This window comes from Platichthys flesus, chromosome 11 (assembly GCF_949316205.1).
Source record: "Platichthys flesus chromosome 11, fPlaFle2.1, whole genome shotgun sequence".
NCBI lineage: Eukaryota > Metazoa > Chordata > Actinopteri > Pleuronectiformes > Pleuronectidae > Platichthys > Platichthys flesus.
Genome location: NC_084955.1, coordinates 13,827,730 through 13,848,482, shown reverse-complemented (window position 1 = coordinate 13,848,482; position 20,753 = coordinate 13,827,730). Strand labels below are relative to the sequence as shown.

At 42.0% G+C, this 20,753-nt stretch overlaps 1 protein-coding gene across 2 annotated transcripts; it reads right to left on the bottom strand.

The window, feature by feature from the left end:
• Positions 1-278: 278 nt before the first annotated feature.
• On the bottom strand, positions 279-20,647 carry si:dkey-12j5.1 (uncharacterized). Of its 2 annotated transcripts, none has more exons than XM_062398878.1 (11): positions 20,450-20,647; positions 20,201-20,310; positions 19,959-20,104; positions 19,675-19,828; positions 19,050-19,162; positions 18,828-18,951; positions 17,563-17,655; positions 16,653-16,721; positions 11,936-11,989; positions 7,459-7,611; positions 279-647 (listed from the first exon to the last, which is right to left on the bottom strand). In XM_062398878.1, the coding sequence occupies exons 1-11, from the start codon at positions 20,514-20,516 to the stop codon at positions 474-476; spliced, it is 1,257 nt and encodes a 418-aa protein (XP_062254862.1). In that variant the 5' UTR covers positions 20,517-20,647; the 3' UTR covers positions 279-473. The 2 variants fall into 2 exon arrangements, with proteins under 2 accessions (XP_062254862.1, XP_062254861.1); XM_062398877.1 differs by having other exon boundaries at positions 19,050-19,165; positions 20,450-20,646.
• Between the last annotated feature and the right edge of the window lie 106 nt (positions 20,648-20,753).

Sequence of the window (20,753 nt, the reverse complement as noted above, 5' to 3'; positions counted from 1 at the left end):
TGCTGCTGAGCTGAGGAAGAGCTCGAGTAATTAATGTGCTGCCTTTGTGCTTCTTTGTCCGTATATGTGTGTTTTGAACCTTTGCTTATAGAAACCATGCGTGGGTGTGTATGAAAGTAAAAGCGTTTAAAATTGTTTTTCTCTTGCCGCTGGTGAGAAGTAAAGCTCGAGAACTAATTTCTTTTATCGACATGGTTCTGTCACCATGATTAAGGGAAGCATTAGTCAGGCGGGCACTTATTTCACCAAAAACATTAAAACAACTGACCTCGAAGAGATTAAGTACACTGAACCTTTTATTATCACTCTTTTTTTTTGGTGTGCATCTCATTTCATCGTCAGTTTTCATCACTGATGCATGGGTGACAAAGGATAACCGGTAAAAAGGCACTTTAGAGAACACAGGGTAACACTGAAACTAGAGGGATAATGGTGATTAGTGAAATCACAGGGCACAAACAACAGGGGTGTGGTCAGTATTCCATTGGTGCATCTGCGTTGTCCACCTCTTCATCACTACAGGGTTCATAGTCCTCGTCAAGCGCTGGGTCTTCCTCCTCTCCCTCCATCTCTCCGCCCAGTTCGCCGAGCAGCTTCTCCACGTGCTCCAAAATGGGCTGGTCATCACATCGCAGCTTACTGTACAGCTGCGAGAGAGGGAAATCAAAATAAAAAAGTATTGTAGTGTGAAATCGGTGGAAAGTGGGCTCAGTAACAGAAATGTTGAGAGAGTAAAGTGGATAAATACAAGAAATTAGATAAAGTGATGGAAAGACTCTTGAGAGAGGCTCTTCTGTTGCATCAGTACAGCATCAGTGAGCGGGAGGATGGAGTTGAGGGAAGTGAGCAGCCCAGAGGTTTGAAGTCTCTAAGTGCTGGTTAGGCCGCCTGAAATATCCAACAGCAGCTGCTTTCCGTCAGCGAGGCACTCATGGCGTGCAAAGCGCTGGTAAACAGTTTTTGTCTTTCATTTGGCAAATCAGCATATTTGAAACACCATTCATGTGAATAGGAGACAAAAAAAAGGGCATTTGTCGTCCTCGTGCTGTTACAACATGCAATGCGCACACACGCTGAGTGTATCTCGGAGCACATACGGATATGTGCACATGTTTGTTATCTCAGTGAAAAAGGCGTGAAAATGTGAGATAAAAACATCCTGTCCTCAAAGAAGCCAGCAGATTTATCTCAGTAAAATACTCTGCTTGTGTATAATTACTGAACTCAAAGTGGAGCTGGTGATAAAACTACTGGTGCTGGCATTAAGGACGGCGAGCACAACGCTGTGTTTCTGTGTGTGCATGTACTGAGTGGAACTGATGTGGCGATTTAGGCTTTTTGCTTTTATTTCTAGAAGCAAAACTAGACGGAAAAAAAGAGGGTAAGTGGGGAATGGTTTATGTGATCTAGGAAAAATATTATGTTTAGTCGACCAAAATGTGGTTAAAAACAGACACGCACTCACACAAACTCACAGTTACTTGAGCTCAGGGACAATAAGAAGCAGAGTGCCATCATCATTCTTACTAAAAGTATAACGAGGCCAGGTGAGTGAGGAAGAGTGTGTGTGACTGCTTTGCCCCGGGACCAGTCTCTAAGCAACAGCAGGTCCTGACAGGAGACACGTAGTCCCATGGGAACTCATTTGGAGTGTAAGAGTGTGTGTGTGTGTGTGCGTGTGTGTGTACGTGTGTGTATATGTTTTCAGGGCTTGCAGTTTCGGCAGGTTGGAGCTCTAGGGAGCTGGAGCGTGACCCATGCCCAGGGACAGGGCCTGATATGGGAGAGAGCTGACCCTCACAGCAACCTCAGAGCACCACACACACACACACACACACACAAACACACACACACACATCGAAAAAACACACGCAGATTATTAATTCTGCCAGTGTCACTCTGAAATGCCTGGAGATGTTTATCCAGGACGAACACTCAGAATACAAGGTGCAATAACAATATGCTCGACTCAATACCGAGAATAATTGCACATTAAAGCGTGGGGTACGAGATGTCTCTTTATAAAGAGAAACGATGTAAGTGAAAGGGTGAAAACACTGAGCGTTGACTAATCAGAACGCTAATTGGAAAGTGTGTGAATACAGTAGGTGGGGATATTTACTACAAATCAATACTATAGGGTTCCTGCTTGATAGGACGTGATTATTCACGGCTCCGCTTTTAGCTAACTAAACAAACAGGAGCTATTCTTTACCCATTCCGTGTCGAGCGCTGCTGACATCAGCACCGCCATCGCATAAGACACAAAGCCTTTCTCGTTTACAACAGCCAATGTTTTCTCTTCTCACTTTCACGGCCCAGAGAGCTGCCGCGACGGGGAGGGAGAGCGTGTGTTGTGAGAGCGTGCAAGTGTGTAATCGTATAACTTTTTCATGGTCCACTTTGCTCTACTTTCAAGGCCTGAGTCACGGCCCAAAGCACACTTGACCACCGCCATAAGAACTCACTCACACTCACACACAGACACACAGACACAAACCCACGCACACACACACAGGGGTGCATGGACACGTCTGTTCTCATTGTCCACTCACTATTCATTTTCAGCAATGCTAGTACCATGGCAACATTGGTCTGTGTGTTTGGTCCACCAACTCATTCCAGCCTTAACATTTATTGACAGGACTGACATGGAATATGATGCAGACATTCATATTCCCCTGAGGTGAAATACTACTGACTTTTAATGCACAAAAATCTTGGAGGATTTGGCATGAAATTGGGTGCAAACACATTCCATTGATTTGGGGGACTCTCTACTGCCACCATCAGTTCACTTATTCAGAGAACTATCTCAATGTCTATAGGTGTACAGGCAGGACAGTTTTTCTCTGATGAAGTTTCCTCTCACACAATCACAACATCAAAATGTAACGATGTCCAATATTTTAAATAGAACCTGCCAGCTAATGGCATCTCTAATGGCCTCAGATGAGCTTTATATTAAATAGAAACTTTTAGGATGCTCACATAACAAACCAAAATGATGATAAACGCATGGTACACCTAATAGACTCTTATTTGTACTTTTAAAACTGTTTTATCTTAAATTGATACCATTTCTCATGGTGGACAAGCTGTCACTGCGACTGAGCCACGGTTGGTCTAATGGATGTATCTCTCTGTTTGCTAAGCATATCACTGAATTCAATGTCTTTCCTGAACTAATTCCAAAACAAGGCAGCAACTTGCAGTTCTTGTGAGAAGTCCAGGTTTCCAGACCGTTGAGCTGTTTACTAACTGCGGTAAATGTCAGAAAAACATGCAGCTTTTCATTTATGAAGACATCGGATTGTCTGGTTTATACACATCACAGCAACATTTCCAGGACCTTCAGCCGGGTAGAATAGGAGGCAGGACATGGTGTACAAATACTGCTGCAGTAACCACAGTGTTGACAGCACATCGACATCGGCATCAGCCTTCATCGTCTTTCATCCTGGGATATTTGAAATGTCATCAACACCAACGAGTGAGCGGAGTTTAGTGCATGTCTGATGCAGCATGTATTAACATGGCAGATTTCCCAGTAAAGAAACGTGTGCAGAAAAGAGTCGGAAGGTTTGACTTTAATATTACAACACAAATGTCTCCAATTCGAGGGCAACGTATTGAAAAGGTCAATATAATGTAGCATATAAGAGAATTGTGTTCCCTTCACGTGGACATTTTAGAGAAGAGAAAGAACATCGAGCTCTCAATGAGGTCTAATTCGGGTTGAAGCCATCGTGCTGCAACCTGCCATTGGCTTCTTGTTGACACGAGAAATTACAGCTAGAAAAGTATACATTTACTCCCAACCAAAAATAAGTGCTGACCTTTGAAAGTTGTTTTTTTTCTCACGTGTTCTTTAATTCTCCGGAACCATTTATGACTCAGCTCAGTATAAATCATCTGTGTCTTTTTTCCAGTATGGAATAGACAAAGGTGTAATAATAAGCACTCATGCACGCTTCATCGAGAAATTTGTTCCCCTTCATTTCTTGTTAGAAACCTTTATAGACAATTCACATGGCAGAATAAAAAGAGGCTGATTAGGTGCTGAGAGACTAATCATTCCATCATTGTTCACCTTCTGCTCAACATCTACGCTCATCTTCCCATTTCTTTTTACCTCTTCTTTCATTTCATGTCCTGATGCTTTCATTCCCCCTGCTTGTCTCCTGACCGTTCTCCCCTTGTGCACTCCCTCACTCGCACACTCTCCCCGAATGACCTGCCTGTCAAGGAGATGGACACTTCCTCGCACTCTCACACCCAGCTATTAAGGCAGAATAAATCTTCCCTGCTTCTCATCTCTCAACTTCTCTCGTTTTCTGAAACATGCTCTTTAAATACCTTTTTTGGGACCAAACTGAATTAACTTGGTTTTGATCAGTAAGTGGGACTGAACCTTTTCGACTGGTCAATCAGTTGGTTGATATTATCTTATCCGACCAAATTGCCATTGGTCGGACAATCGCCGCTGTTGTTTTAATAAGGACAAAGGACCTTTAATCAAAAGTGGATTAATCCATTGTTTTCAGCAACAGGAGGGAGAGACATCCTGTGAAAACTAATGGAGGTTGAGAGATCAACAACCAACAGCATTATGACTCACTGTGTTTATTGCTTTAGGCTTAGAGTGTGAAAATATCAGAGCTGGCAAATATCTTTTCTTGAATTGAACCTGTTTAATTTGCTGCACATATTAGCTTTTTTAATCCATTACAATTAATTCAAGCTCAAGGTTGGTCGATATGCTGTCATCGGTCATAGGTCGAACCATCCCAGTGCCCATTTCATAAGGAGAAACTCCTCGAAGGTTTGATCCATTGTTTTGGGCTGCAGGAGGAAGATACATCCTGTGAAAACTAATGTAGGTTCACAGCTCGACAACCAACTAGACAAATCATCTGAAGACGATAAAGTGACTAGTCAGTGTGACGATTATCCGTCAACTTTGTGTGCTTGAGGCTTCAAGTGTGAAAATATCACAACCCGAATACTTTTCCTCAACTAATTAAGTTTAATGTGCTGAAAAAATACAATCTGGAAATGTTTTTAATGTAGAGGACACTATGCAACTGTGGCCATTATTCCTCCCTGCGATCAAACGCTTGTTTACAATTTCAACAAAGATTTTACTTTGGGTGACTACAGCCCTATCAGTGTGAACAGTAATTATATGAATTATTTCATGTGTGTCATACAAACACACTTCTTCACTGGTAACGTGTGATATTGGCTGACTCAAGACCTTCTCGAGTGTGAACACTGCATGTCATTCGGAGTCAAAGGCTCACACACATGCTCATAACTTACCACCTCTGTCCTCCAGGCTCATCCTCGGGAGGCGACGGCATTAAAATTACATGACGAGCACACCTCAGACCGGCCCAATCCACAATCTGTGCTCATGAGATACCTTCAGCCACATCAAATAGTAAAGCTTTTCACCTCCATTTGTCCGGACTCCCTCTGTGCACACTCATGCCGAATATACCGTTGTCCTCTGTGCATACACTGCAGATCCTTCCTCAATCTCACCCTATCTGGCAGAGACTCAAATTCCATTTCACGTCCGGTTTACTATTGATTTTATCCTCGCTGCTATTCACCAGCAACACCCCCTGCACCCCACCCCATACACGTACACACCGACACACACACATCAAATCTCTTCCCTTCTGTGCCTCCTCTCTTTTCTCCCCACTCCTGCTCACCCGCCTCTCTTACACTTCTTTCTTGTCCCCTCGACTCATCCATTCTTGCCATCATTCTTTTCAATGCATCTCAGCTGGATACATCCTGTGTCTGTGTGTGTGTGTGTGTGTGTGTGTGTGCCTGCACGTGTACTGATCAGAGAAGAGCTGATTAATTAGGACATTTCTTAATAATAATAATAATTAGATATGCAAGTTGGAACACAACCCATATTAAATATGTGCATCCACACACACGCATTAACTTAGCAAAGTCATAAAGTATGCAGAGAAGTGGACTAGAGCCAAAACAAGCCGTTGGGCTTTGAGGCCTCATTTCCATGTTGGAGCCCATTTTAACTAGCAGACTGACTCCTCATTAATAATTAACAGTCATAGTGACTCTCAGAAACAAAGCTCTGATATAAACATGGGAGAACGGCTTCTACAAAGTGCACAGACATATGAGCAAAAAGAGCTCGAGAAAATAAGTGCACCACAAGAGGGGTTCTTCTTTTCTCCCACTGCCCCTCACCTTGTCACGGACTCTGAGCATTTACCTTTCGCGTTATTCGTTGCTTCACTCCCCGCACAAAGAAACTCTGCTGTTTACTTTTCACGCTCTGACAACTCAGCCAATTCTCTTACCTCGCAATGCAATAGTGCTTAAATTTCACCCTTTCTTTATTAACTCTCGCCACAGAGCTGGCAGCTCTAATAAATGCAAACACTGTGCTGTATTTCCAACCCCAGGGTTCCTATTTTCCCTTTCTGCAGCTCAAAGCCCACCTCCCTCTTGTCTCTCCTGCGGACATCCTCCCGTGATGCTGGTTAGACATGCCTGTCACCACGCTGCTCGGCAGAGAGACAGACATCAATATATTGCCACTCTGCTGCCCCTACTCATCTGTGGAGGAACACGACGTGGCAGGGGGGAGGCGGAGGGAGGGTTGGGAGTCGGGTGAAGAGGGATGGGGGGAGGAGAGGGTGGGACCTGCCATCCTTCAGTCTGTGCTGTCTGATTTACAAGCCTATTGGATTTTAGACTAACATGAATCACTGCTCCATAGAAGCATTACTCCCTGACAGCAGGACAGAATGAATGAGACACATCAGCTCCTCTGTGTGTGTGCGTGTGTGTGTGTGTGTGTGTGTGTGTGAATGTATAAGACAGAGGGGTAGATTTAAACCTCTTTGAGACCACACAAAAAGGCATTTATGTAGCATCAATAAAGCTTAGTCATGATCCTCTCATGTACACAGTACTTAAACTCCTTCTGTGGTCTCATCTACATGACTGGAAGTAATACAAATTTACCCAGTAACCGTGCACAGTGCACAGCTTTAAAAGTACTCTTTTGAAAGTAAAAATCCTACATTATAACTTTTACTATCGTAGCATTTTAAGTATTATTGGGAAAATGTAGCTGTGTAACAAAACTTGAAGCTGTGCATTTTCAAATTTAAGCAGCAATCTTACGTTGAGGTGGAGCTAGTTTTGGAGTATCTTATAACTAATGACTATTATCACCAAGGAGGTTGTGTTTTTGTTTTGATTGGTTGGTTGGTTTCTTTGTATTAAAAGGTAGGATTACACAAAAAGTACAAAATGGATTTAGAAAGATACAAACAAAAACGTTGGGGCAGACGCAGGATATACATATATATATATATATATATATATGTATATATCCTGCATTATATATATATATATATAATTTTGAACTTCCTTTAACATTGTTTGAGTTTTTACCTTCTTTGCGTTGGTCAGGTACGATCTGGCAGCCTCCTTCAGCGCCGTCCACTCCTCCGTCTCCTCCTCCGTCACTTCCCTTCCCTCTCTTTCTTGCTGCTCCTTTGATTTTTCCAGCTGGAGGTAACACACCCAGCCGGAGAGATACCACACCTGGGAGGACCAGAGACAGAGAGATGGGTGGGTGGGGGCAGGAGGCGTGATGAGACAGAGAAAGCGCTCTTTGTTGCAGAGAGAGCGCTGACAGGAGAAATAGATCTGTGACCCGCACAGAGCATGTCTGCATGAAATCCCACTTCCTCCTCTGACAAACAGGTGTCACACATAGGACATGGAATCACACACACACATACATACAATCCTGACATATGCTGCATGAATATAACAACACAATGTGCCACACTGCAGCTTCACAATGAAGCTTCACTTGACTATCACAACATCTGTAACTACAATATTGTTTTTATCTCTCTGTGGCAAAAAAGATAAAATTACTCTTCTGAAATACAAACAAATACATAATATAAGAAAATGAAAAATAAATTTCCTCAGGCAAATATCCTCCAAATCATATTTCAGACAGAAGAGCAGTGTTGAGGATATTGGCTTGCTATTAAATTACAGGAGTAAAGTTTTTATAGTTTCTTCATCTTACTGTTAATTCCTATTTTCTACACGTGACTTTGAACACATTCATCTTAACGCCCACCGACTGCATATTATTTCCGAGTGCCATATCTTGCAACTAAATTTTTATACACAAACAGTGCTTTAAAACTAATTGTTGGTTAAAAGTGTGTTAAGAGGTAGTCAAAGCGACTAATCTTTAATGACATTTGCATGGCATTTGACAAAATAAATAGAAAACACTTGTTATTGCTTAACTTTACTTTGTAGTTATTTTGTTGACTCGTTTTTATGAATATCACCCTTTTTTTCAGCTACAGTTTCTCTTTAATGAAGAAAAACATCTGCACACTCAGACCTGTGCAATATTCATTTACTGAGTCAAGCTTTTGATGAAGGATTTTCTTCAGACAAGACGTGGGTTCAAAACTGTGTCACAGAGCTTAGCACAATGTGTTGGCAAATATGTGGTAATAATTTAGTTGCTTCTGTTGCAAACAAACAACCACCGATATGTGAGCGTCACTTGATTCATGAGAGCACCATCAAGAGTTAGGTGTTAAGGGCCTGTTCACTTGACATCTATGGTCGAAAACACGAAAAACACAATTTTTGAAATAAGCCTGTTGCTCCACAGAGTTCAAACTGCGGGGGAGGCATACTCTTTTTAACTGGAAGTTTATATGTTAAAACACAATCAACTTTTTCTCTTTCTTTTCCATTATCACATCATTTCCCTTCAACATAATCACATCCACTGAGCAATGCTTGCTCTTCCGCCTCTTTACACAATCATAGTCAACTCTCAAAGAACTTGGAGGTGTGTGCGTGCCTCTCATCTGAGGCCAGAGTTCACCCTCCCACTGTTCTTCAAGCATCCAGATACGAATATTAGCTTTATTCATTATTCATTGAGGGCAGAGGCAGAGGGGACCTGCACCTTTGCCAAATCAACCATTTAACTAACATACACATCAAGGCATGCCCCGCTGAATTCCGATTTGCTGCATCGCATGCTGAGTGGGAGGCTACCCCCTGCAGCCACACTTATCAGAGCCAGCACTGGAGGAATGTAGAAATGTTTCACAACCCCCATATGACATTCTTTTATCACCAAAATATTTTCGGTGAATGCAGGACCCTTCAGGGGAGAAAAAAAAACGGTTCATGTGTGTTTTCCAAAGAGAAAGAATTGAATTTAGGGCGATTAAATTCCAAATTTGAACTTCCTCACAAGGGAGAGCCGCTGTGGGTCTTCAAAAACAACGAGAACAGGGCTGGAACATTCTTCACAGATGGTCCACTGTGGAATATTTGTGTGTGTGTTAAAGATGGTTTATGTATCTGCACTGAAAATTAAAACATGAGAAAGTTTGCTAATTAACAACTTCAGAGGATCCACTTTACCCGACCACAACCCCAGACAGGCGGATACATGATAAAAATGAATGTTGCGTCTGTCAATCAAATCGCTACAACTGTAGTGATTTCAAAGCGAAGGCACATCTTAGTTCCCATATGGCGCCGCTGAAGGAAGAACAAAAGCATCAGGAAGCAATGGAATAACTTTGAAACAAGATTTGCAAGGAACCTGCTACGTTGTTAGTGCAGACTTACACAAGCAAGGCTCCAATTTTGTGATATGCAAGAGTTAGAAGACGGAGGCGAGCGCTAACAACATCTCTTCTGCGTTTAGGAGAGAAAATGAAAGAGAGAGAGAGAGAGAGGAAGAGGGGAGTAGAGATGACGAGAGACTAGTTGAATGTGTCAGTCATACGTGGGTCTGACATCACAAATGTGACTCTACCTACAAATCCGTGATGGGATCTGACAAATCACTTTCTGACCATTAGAAGCGGTGACTGTATGCACATGTGATTGGCTCTGGGCCTGCTCAAATCGAGTGTCACAGCTGTGCGTCTCTGGAGCGAGTTTAAAAGTTCAGCCCCCCGATGACTGCTCTCAATCTGTCAGCTGAGGGCTGTGTGTGTGTGTGTGTGTGTGTGTGTGTGTGTGTGTGTGTGTGTGTGTGTGTGTGTGTGTGTGTGTGTGTGTGTGTGCCGGAGCCAAGGGGGAGTGAGGGAGAGAGACACCACCGTTTTCTTTTATCTGACACTCAGTGGCACACCTTCACTTCCTCTGTTACTGACGGGGAGGATTTGGAGGTACACTGACAGCACACAGCTCAGACCAAAGCACAGGAAAAAAAACTGCCATTTACGCCACTGTCTAATAAGCATTTAGGTTCCCAGTCGTACTCTGTGTGTGAGCACACAAGCACCACGCAAAAGTGAGAGTGGCTGGCTCAGCAGAAGCATCTATGTGCACAGGCTGAGACAGTCTCTTTCCCATTGGGATGATGTCTTCTTCGGATCCAGCAGAGGCTCCTGCATAATAATAATAACAACAATATGAAAACTGGCTGCAACGAGATACATAAAAAGAGATAATCTTGTTCAATGACGACTATCACACATCCCTGGAGAGGTTAATGAAACCGGACCGACCAGCCTGAAAATCCCATGCAATTAAAGGAAGGAATTGGCCTTTAGTTCGACTTTTTCGACATCTGCTAATCAGATCGACCTCAGACTTGCTGAGCGTATTGTGAGAGCAGTGTCAACCGTGAAGTTTTTGGGATGAGCGCTTCTCTAGAGTGGTTATTACTAATATTAATTAGTATATTACAACACAATATGATGTTATTTCGTTCTGAATGACATCATGATGATTTCATTATCCTGCCATATACTTATCTACATACATAATCCTTAGTATTCCTTAATACTTTCATCCACCTTTCATCCTACCATATGATTGTTATACTATTATTATAAATAATTTTTCAATCTATCTATAATCTATAAGCAAATATATGTATTTATTGAGCTTTGTAAACACAAATCAAGTCTTGACTTTATGATCATTTGAATTTATGCCTATCTGTGTTGCGCATTGGACATTTAATTGATTTCATTGTGTAACATTGTATTTACTGTATCTTTACAGACCAAGTGATTTGAGAGCTTGTATCCCAGGCTGCAGTTTAAAAGCCTATGCATTTATACATGGATGTTTTCTTCCATATGCCTCCGGGGGGGGGGGGGGGGGTCCCATACGTCCGTAAATGTGGGCTGTTTCTGTAATGGATGATTTATGTTTGTTTGGATGATGCCCTCAAGAAAACTGCGAGCTGAATTAGTGCAGGCTCAACAATTAGCCCGCACCATCAGACACATTTTAAACAGGCAATGCACTCTTAAGACTATATTGCCTTTATTTTTCATTCATTCGATTTCTTATCCAAAAAGGGTATTTTTGTTTTCTCTTGACTTTACCATACTGTTAGGGAACTGATAAAGATGCAGTTGCACTTCACAGGAGCTTTTTTTTTTTTTTTTAAATGAAATATGCAGATTAGATAATTCTGTAAAATTATATGTTGTGTGGTTTATTTATCCACACGGGATTTAGCTGTTGCTTTAGAAGCCGCCACACATGTAAGAAGTTCTGACTCTTAATCCCACCTACAAGGCTGCGGCTGGTCGTTTGTTTCTGTAACCAGCTGTCAATGAGTAGGACAACAGACACATTGGAATTGCTGAACAAATGGAAGATGCAGGGATTCAGAGGTCTGGAACCAGGCTAGGGACGGGCTGCTGGAAATACAAAACCCCATTGTAAAATATGAAAAAATCTTGCATCTCTGCCACATTTCATTTTTGCAAGATTAAACTTTCCTGCATTTTGCACAGAAAAATAGGAAGTAAAAAATAAACATGAGTGAAAACCAAGTTGTCCACCATCTTTTACTGGACAAAAACAGCAGGGACACCATTTCATTGCTTACCTGGACGACCTCATCGTCCTCCTCCAGAAGACCCTCCAACACGTCTACGGACATCTAATGAAGGGAAAGATGGGAGAGAGAAAAAAGTTATAATTATCATTTAGTTTATGACATTCATCGGTGCAGACATATAGTGCTCTGTCTGTGGGCTGTGGCTGTGGCAGAGAAGAGACAAAACACAACAGGACAAACACGTGGGTGCTGTGCATCTCCCAGGCACCTCGATCAATCACAGTGATCAGAAGGTCTGATAAGTGTCTATGAGGCGAGTGCCGTGGACACGACTTTGTCGATATCAACAAGACAACAGACACGGCCACCGATAGACACACTCACCAGTGCTTATCGCGCAGTCAATAGTCACTTTGGCTGCTAGGTTCAATGGCCCTTTTAATCCATTTACCGACATTAATGGTCAATACACTCTTAGCACCCACAACGGGCCAAAAGGTCCATGATAAATCTAAAGTTCAGCTTCGAGCCACCATTTCTATTCCCCCACCTCAAACGTTTTCCTCAGATTTCCTCTCGATAGTGTCCTGGAGAGAGAGTCGGCGGTCTCAAAGGAGTTTAATGTTCGTTGACCTTTGCTATGGTGTGTCACAGTCTGGGGCAGTTTCTGTGGGAAGTTTCTATTACAGAAAACCGACCCTGAATAAAGTAGGCTGTGTGTTTGTTTTGCTCTGCCTCCCCCCTTGCTGAGTCTGTGGTTGTGCCGTGTGTGTGTGTGTGGTTGTGTGTGTTTGTATGTGTGTATATGAGGCCCCAGGTGACGATGTATTGATTTTTGTCAACTTCAGGTAGGAGGCGACTGTTAGCCAATCACCCGTGGTGAAGGGCAAGAATAAAAGACATGCACACGCCTGCGCAGGCAGGCACGCACGCACTCACTACCACACATTTTCACACCGTAACAAAGCTACACACAACAGTGAGCACAACAAGCAGTTCTTGTTCCTTGTTAAGGCGGTCTTATTAGCTGGAGAGCTTCCGAGTTTTTCCCCTCTCGCTCTTTGGAGTTCTCCTTTCATTAAGCCTGTGTGGTTCCTGTGGCGATAAAGAGGCGTGTTGTCTGGGAAGAGTGAGGCAGATCCAGGTTAATTGAGAGGATGCCGCTAAGGGTGTGCAAATGTGAGTGTCAGGAAGTCGGGTGATTGATTGCCAGACCAATTATAAGCTGAAAAACCCATTGTCCTTAATTAATTAATGACTGATTAAAAATACACAAACAAAAACACCTAATCCCAGCTGATGATGAATGGATTCCTGCCCAGCGTTTGAATTATCTGCTTCACTTTCAGCGCATCACACCAACGTGACAGACGCACACATCCACAAACACACACACACGCACACACACACACACACACACACACACACACAATCACACACTGTAATTCAAGCCAAGCTCTAGATTTAATAGATACGAGCAAAGATCTGTCTGGGTGTTAAACAACTGATAGAGGAGGCGGTTTTGGAGCAACAAAAGTGCAACGAGAGCTATCTGGGAGACAGGATAAGTGAGCGATGATTACCATTATATCTTCTCCATCTGCACTCCTTACTAGCACACTGGTCAACCCAGGGGCGAGTGATTAAAGATTCATAGATTCTTAAGCCGCTTCACGCTCTAAACAACAACAAGATTAATATTCTTGTGAAGATAAGTGGAAGAGAGGGGGTAACTACGAAGAAAAAATTGGATGGGTTCAAAAAAGCGTGTGTGTGTGTGTGTGTGCAGTTTGTGCGTGTGTTTGTGTGTAATCTTCAGGCACTTTTGTTTAACAGAATCATTTTACCGGAGAGCACACAGCAGAGACAGGAGAAAGACAAATTACTTTACAAGTGAGGGCAAGCCATATCTCACAAACACACACACACACACACGTGCACGCACAGGGGCGTCTACGCTTAGGTAAATAAATCCTAGGGATGTCAGTGGTAACTGTGTGTCCAAGCAGAATTAGAAAGTTTAATTTGTGTTCCATTGTGACCTAATTTTAAAGAACTGTAAATTAAAATGGTGACACATGAAAGAAAACGAGTGACAACGATACAGAAAGACCTCCCCATCAGTCACTGTGATAAGTACAACAAACACCTTAATGACTGTCAGGGGAGTCCGTCTGTCTGCTGTGTGGCAAGTCAATTAGTGGCAGTGATGATGATGGTAAAACAAAAGTGTGTGTGTGTGTGTGTCCGACAGTAAGAGGACTGATCTCTGCCGGCTGAGTTGTTACTATAAAGCAGAGACCATAAATTAACAAGTAAAGCGATACAGCATGAAGTCAGATTCACTACAGTCATAACTTCAAACTGCTTCTTTTAACAGACCAACCCAAACACATTCATTTTAAATTAGTGTAAAACATAAAAGCAACAGACTCTCTCATATTTAGAGATAGAACCAGTGGATATTCAGAGTTTTGATTTACAACCAAATAAAAAAAAGAAAAAATATCAGAAATTTACACTGGAATCTAAATTTTCAATTAATATCGGTGTAGAGAGTGCCACGAAAGATGTTTGCCTCCTATAGGTATCTGCATCGCGCATCAAAAAATCCATAACGTTCTCTGATTTAAACTGCAGTCAATCAGTGGTCAACCATTACCCAGTCAATAATAATAGCCGCTTTAAATCTACAGAATAGGCCTCAGAAACACTTTAAAAAGCTCTGACTCAATTTACAGAAGTCATGGACAGATTTGGGAAATGTTCAAGTGTTTTTCCACAAAAAAAAAAAACAAGAGGGGGAGAAATAAGCAATTTCATCCTCTTCTAAATTAAGTGGCACAGATCCACATCTTAGTGAAAGAGACGACTGGGGAAATGAGCAGCAGCCGCGTAACTGATGTTTTCATGAATTCATTAACCCACGGTCTACTTACAAAGACCATGGGACAATTGCATCATCTAACTCTTTCCATCAGTTGATGTGATGGTTTCCATGAGCTTGACCTTCTGCTATAAGAAACTCAAGCACCATAATATTCCCACTCCATCACAAAATATTATTTCCTCGTTAAGCTTTTCTTCTGCTGTCCGCTTACAAATTAACCAGAAATCTCTCTTTTAAAAAGCTTGGCTCATTGCTCTTATTTTGTAGCCTAGATAGATTCCCTGCACTCCAGCTTCAGCTCTTCCCCCCACGTTGTTTCTGTGGATGTGTAAAACATCTGTTCTTTGATTATATTTCTGCTCTTCGATTTTTTTGGTCTGCCTGTCAAAAATCCCCAACTAATAGAATGTCAGCTATCAGAAAAATATAATTTTGTAACATTTCACAGTTAGGTTTTTCCCATAACTATCAAGATGATATGATACATCCTGATTCTGTTGCCATGGTAATCATGGTCAACTCTTTATTTAGGAGTTACCTGATTTACTTCCATTCAAACTCAACCCACATAGTGGACTGAATGTAAAAAGCCGAACTGCATTCATCAGACAAATAATTGAATCTACAACCGAGAGAGACGTGAAATGCTTTTGGCAAAGAAAGTCGTTGAAGTGCTGCTACTTCTTCAATTCTACAGTGAAGTAACCAGAAATAAGCGTTTAAATATATTAAATCAAACTCATGGCTAAGTTTGAAAGACCAAAGAGAAGGTTGGGGGAAATACACAGAGAAGTTTTCTTATTCTGACTCACAGCTATGAGGGTAGCGATCAAACCAATAACTCAACAGACTGGAAGTACACAACTTTACACAGGGTTGTGAATAGATTTATAGTCCACAGGGAAAGATGGTGAGCACAAAAGTGAGTGTGTGTGTGTGTATGTGTGACAAAGGAGCAGAGGAAGGAAATGAGAAGAGAGGATGTTCCTATCAAATTCTGCAAAGTCCCAGTTTGGGAGAAAGAGGCGGATTTAAAATATCTCCGTTCTTCTCTGCCTCCACCCTTTAACTCGATTTTCCGTCACAAACTTTCGAATAGCTGATGGCTGAGAGCAAATATGACCAAAATTGTGCCATGCTGTTTACACACAAGTGTGTGTGCACGGCAAAATATTCATGTTCTGAAGTGTTCGCAAAACGGATGCGGTGTGTGTTTCGGGCTTGATGACACCGACGGGATGATGAAGACAAACGACACGTCAGAAACCGTGGACCGAAACGTTGTCATTTTACTGATACACCTGACAGCCCATCTCTCCCATACACACACAAACATATAACTGCAGCTCTGGCAGGAATGCGTGTGTGTGTGTGTGTGTGTGTGTGTGTGTGTGTGTGTGTGTGTGTGTCAGCAAGCACAGAAAATGGATTAAAGTGTTAACGTTAATGACTATTAGAGTTTATTTTAAGCCCTGAACTGAAGCTACTGAGCCACTAAAACCAAATTCATTAATACTGGAACTGATGAGTGATTATCTAGACAAGGGCACTGACAGACATGGCAGCAATTCATCAGAATATTAAAGATTCCTATTTTTTCCCCCTGTTTATTCTCCCCATCTCTCGTCCCCCGCTTGCCCCCTCACCCCTGCCCCTCTCAGTAAATACCAATGTTCAATTATTGACACTGAACTCTGGAGGGGATAAACACCAGACAAGGCCTTCCCACATTCAGCGCTATTCACTAGAAAAGGAAAGTGCATGTGTGCACAAACGCACACATGCACACACGCCAAGCTGCGTTCCTGCTAATATAAATACACAGACCGACAACGGCAGAAATGAGCGCGAGCACTTTTGGAGAACAATTTTTACCTCGTACTCCTCAGACTCGATGAGCAGTTTGGCCGTAGTGATGCGAGACTCGTAGGGAGGGATTTCATTCTGGAATAAAAAAAAAGAGAAGAGGAGAAGATCGCCACCTATGCAGTATCTCTATATACAAGCATTCACCAACATGATAGTTTCAATTTATTGTTCAATGCCTTCATTGCCATTGAACAGTGTACAGTTAAATAAAAGGAAGTGTCCCAGTGGTACATAAAGCAATATACAGACAAGTAGACACATCACAGTCTAATATAAAAACACAAATATAAAAATACAGGGTATTTAAAGTGATTATTATATGTATTCAGTTCCTTATAGTAACAATGCATGTCATAATATTTCTTGGATTTGTTGTCTGTTCATTAAGACCTGATTTCACTGTATAAAATGTAGCTGATAATCAGAGAGAAGGAGTCGACCTGCTCTAATAAATAAACAACGTAACAGCGATTTTTATCATCTTGCGTCATAAATCTTGCAGAGGCCTCGATCTGCTAACGTTTATTCAGAGTAGTTCACTTCACATCACAACTTTGACATTACAGCCATTTCTCTCTCTTTGTTGGATTCCCTTTGGTCGTCTGCTTACTTTATCCTTGAGACCTTTTTTCTTGTGTTGCTTTGTGCTTTCTCTTCACACACACCTTCACAAACCGGCACACACAAAGCCACACAGGTTTATGAAGCGTTTGTTCCGTCTTTTATTTTGTTATTATCCCTCATTCTATTATCTCTTACGTTTCATCTCTACTGGTGTCCTTATATTTGTGCTCAGCGGCAAGCACAGTGTGACAATCCTGTTAGTTGAAAGTGCTTTATAAATAAACCTGGGATCTTATGGGGCCTGGTTGCTGTCAGAAACAAAAAAAAAATGCTAAGCACAGCGCCAACTCACCTGCATGTGCTCGTCTGTGCTGGAAGAAGCTGCACTCTGTTTCTGGGCAGGAAGCCACAATCCGACGCTCTTCAACAGGTATTCTTTGCCTTCCTGAGGAGTGCAATTTACAGGCATGTATGTCAACATGTTCAAACTATTGTCACACATACACAAACCAAACAGACAAAAACAAGTCAGAGATTCACCGCTAAAGACTAACTCTTAAATGCTCTATGTATATTTCAATGAACTCTGAATTAATCTAATATTAATGTAGGTATTTTTATTCTTAATTATTTCCCTTACTATTTCCAGAGGGGCTCTGGCTGTTCGATTTGAGATGCTGGGATTTGTGAATTTGGAGTCAGTCTGACCCCTGCAGCTTACAGCGAGTATTACAGCTAGTATTCTAAATACACTTCAGTTCTACAGTATCTGAAAGGTTTTGTTAATGTAAGAGCATCACAGGCAATTTTCAGGGCAATGTCCAAGTTTTGAGATATGCACCGCTGACACAATGCCAACACAAAAGACTGTTGTTTTTACAATTGCCCTGAGACAATTTTTCTTTTTCCACAAACAATGCACTGGTTACTCTGGATAATATGCAGAGATGACCGTTTTCACTATATCTTGACCCCCTGTATGGAACTGTTCCAAGAAAGCTAAGGAAAAGGTTATTGAGTATGTAAATAGTGATGTCTAGCCTGCAGCTATTGCATATCTTTTTTACAGCATACAAGAACTGTGAGACAGAAGGAAATTGGCTGTTTTACAAATCTCAGAGACACATTGGTGACCTGAAAAGTTCAAGTGTAAACACAGAGCAAGTTCTTTCAGAGAGAAAATGGTGCATAAATTCCAACAGAAAGGTTTCTCTCAGAGATGTCAGAGTGCCTTGAATGAATCCGTCTTTAATAACCATTGGAAAGTACAACAAATGAGTAAAATCAGATTTATATAAATAGTATCTATAAATATGACAAAGAGATTCTGCTAACTTCAATGTCAGATGCTGCATACTGTGCAGGAGGACGCTGCTTCCTCATCTCTTTCTCGTCATCAGATAACTATATGACCTCTGTGATCTGACCAGTAATTAACATTTCTATTGGCGTGACCTGTCTGTGTATGTGCATGTTAATGCAAGTGTCCATCTGCTGATTAATGGCATACAATTCAATTTGCTCAGAATAATTAACTCAGCAGTTTCCTGCTTTAATATGGTGATAACTCATCCTGAGCATTAGTGTGTGTGTGCGTGTGTGTGTGTGTGTACTGACCTGGTTTTTCTCTGTACTGAACAGGTAACTGGCCATGAGCTGGAGAGCCTCAGGGTTGTCATGGTGATACTGTAATGCTTTCTCGACAAGCTCTCTGCACTTGTCTGCGGCTCCCTCTTCCATGCTACATGCACACACACACACACAAACACGCACATTAAAAAGCAGTAAAAATAAAAGGGGTTAATTGTGTCGAGAGGGTAACTCTGTTTGCAGCCGTACCAGAGGTCTGTGAGGTAAATCTCAGCGACGGAGCAGTAGGCTGCGCTAACATCTTTCGCTGTTGGGAGCTCGGAGTCCTCATCTGCTTCCCGAGAAGTAGCTCCGGCCTGAGCCTGCTGAAAGAGCAGAGGGAATATGATTTTAATGTTTTTCCAAAAGTTCCTTCAAGCTTGATCAATGGATAGATATTGAACATTCTGATTATTTTATCCCAAATAAAGGGTTAGGGTGTACGCTGACTTAAGAAAAATACTGTAAATATTTATAAAAGCTCAAATTGTCTTTCTTCTAAACATTTTTACGAAATTTATGAAAAGGCTACTGTGTAAACCATTCTCATTCCATTTGTCATCAATTTTTGGGTTGACTTCAATCTGCCAAGATGTGTTTTTTAACAACTCCTTATTAGGCCCAGAGGATGTTCATGGATATATGATTCAAGACAGAGAGATACATATTAATTAATTGTCCAACAGCACCCTCTTGTGAAGATAGATAATAATACAGTAGCATTCAGACTGAAGTACAATAGCATTTCCTTTCCATCTGTAAACATTATGTAAACCATAAAGGGTGTGTGTGTGTGTGTGTGTGTGTGCGCATGTCTGTGTGTTTGCGCACTCACTGTTGTCTCTGCTTGTTTCTCCAATGCAGACATTAGGACCTGTATTCCTTTAGTGTAGTAGTCCACAGCCTCCTGACCTGTGTGGATCTGTCCCAGGTACATGTACTTACTGTGGCCTTCATCGGGGCTCAGCTCCACTGCACGCAGGAAAGCTTAAAGCCTCAGTCAAGGAAGTGTCAACAACCATTGCTGCATTAAAGCAGTAAAGATACATCCCAGCGGTGAACTGACTGAATCAGTGACATGCACAAACAAGACAGGAAATATACAATTTCAAGGATATTGCCTTAGCTTTAAGTGTATCTCCTAGTTCAGAGCAGATGTGTCCCAGCATATCCAGAGCTTGGAGGTTGGTGGGCTCCACATCCAGGGCTCGTTGACAGAAAAGACCAGCCATCTCAAAGTCCAAGCTGTCCATGCATTCCTCTGTCTGTGCAACACATCATCACATGATATATAAGGAACACGAACGCATGTTAAAGACATGGCAGATCGGAGTCGTGTCTGTCACAGGGGATGCTGTTACCTTCTCCAGTAGCTGCAGCACAGGGTACTTCTCAGCTGTCTTCCTTTTGGCTTTTTCATGCATTCTGACTTTCATCCGCTCCTGAGGCGTCAATCCCACAATTCCTGCATCTGTTGTGATGAGAGAAGTGAGCGTGTGACGTTATGTGTTGTTTTCCCGAGGCCAATCAAAGCAAAAACAACCCAATATGGTAAACCTGTTGTTTCTGAGATTGACGGTACGTATACTGTACATGCCAGAGCCACTCACCCCTGTTGGGACGGTTCTCGTTCCTCTTCGGTTTACTTTTCTTCTTCCCTTTAGCCTGTCCTCCCATGTTGGACAACAACGCGTCTTGTATTCCTACAAATTCAGCCTGAAAACAGACTTAACAACAGTGTAAATGTGAGACACGCGTGGAGAGCAGCAGCTGATGGTATGGAGGCAGGTAGAGCGCATGCGCAGAGCGGTCACTGCGTGGATGCTCCGGAAGCCGAAAGCAGACATAATTACTGCCGGTCGAAAAAGTCACACTGACACAAGTGTGATTTTACTTTTAAGCTGTCCGTCATAT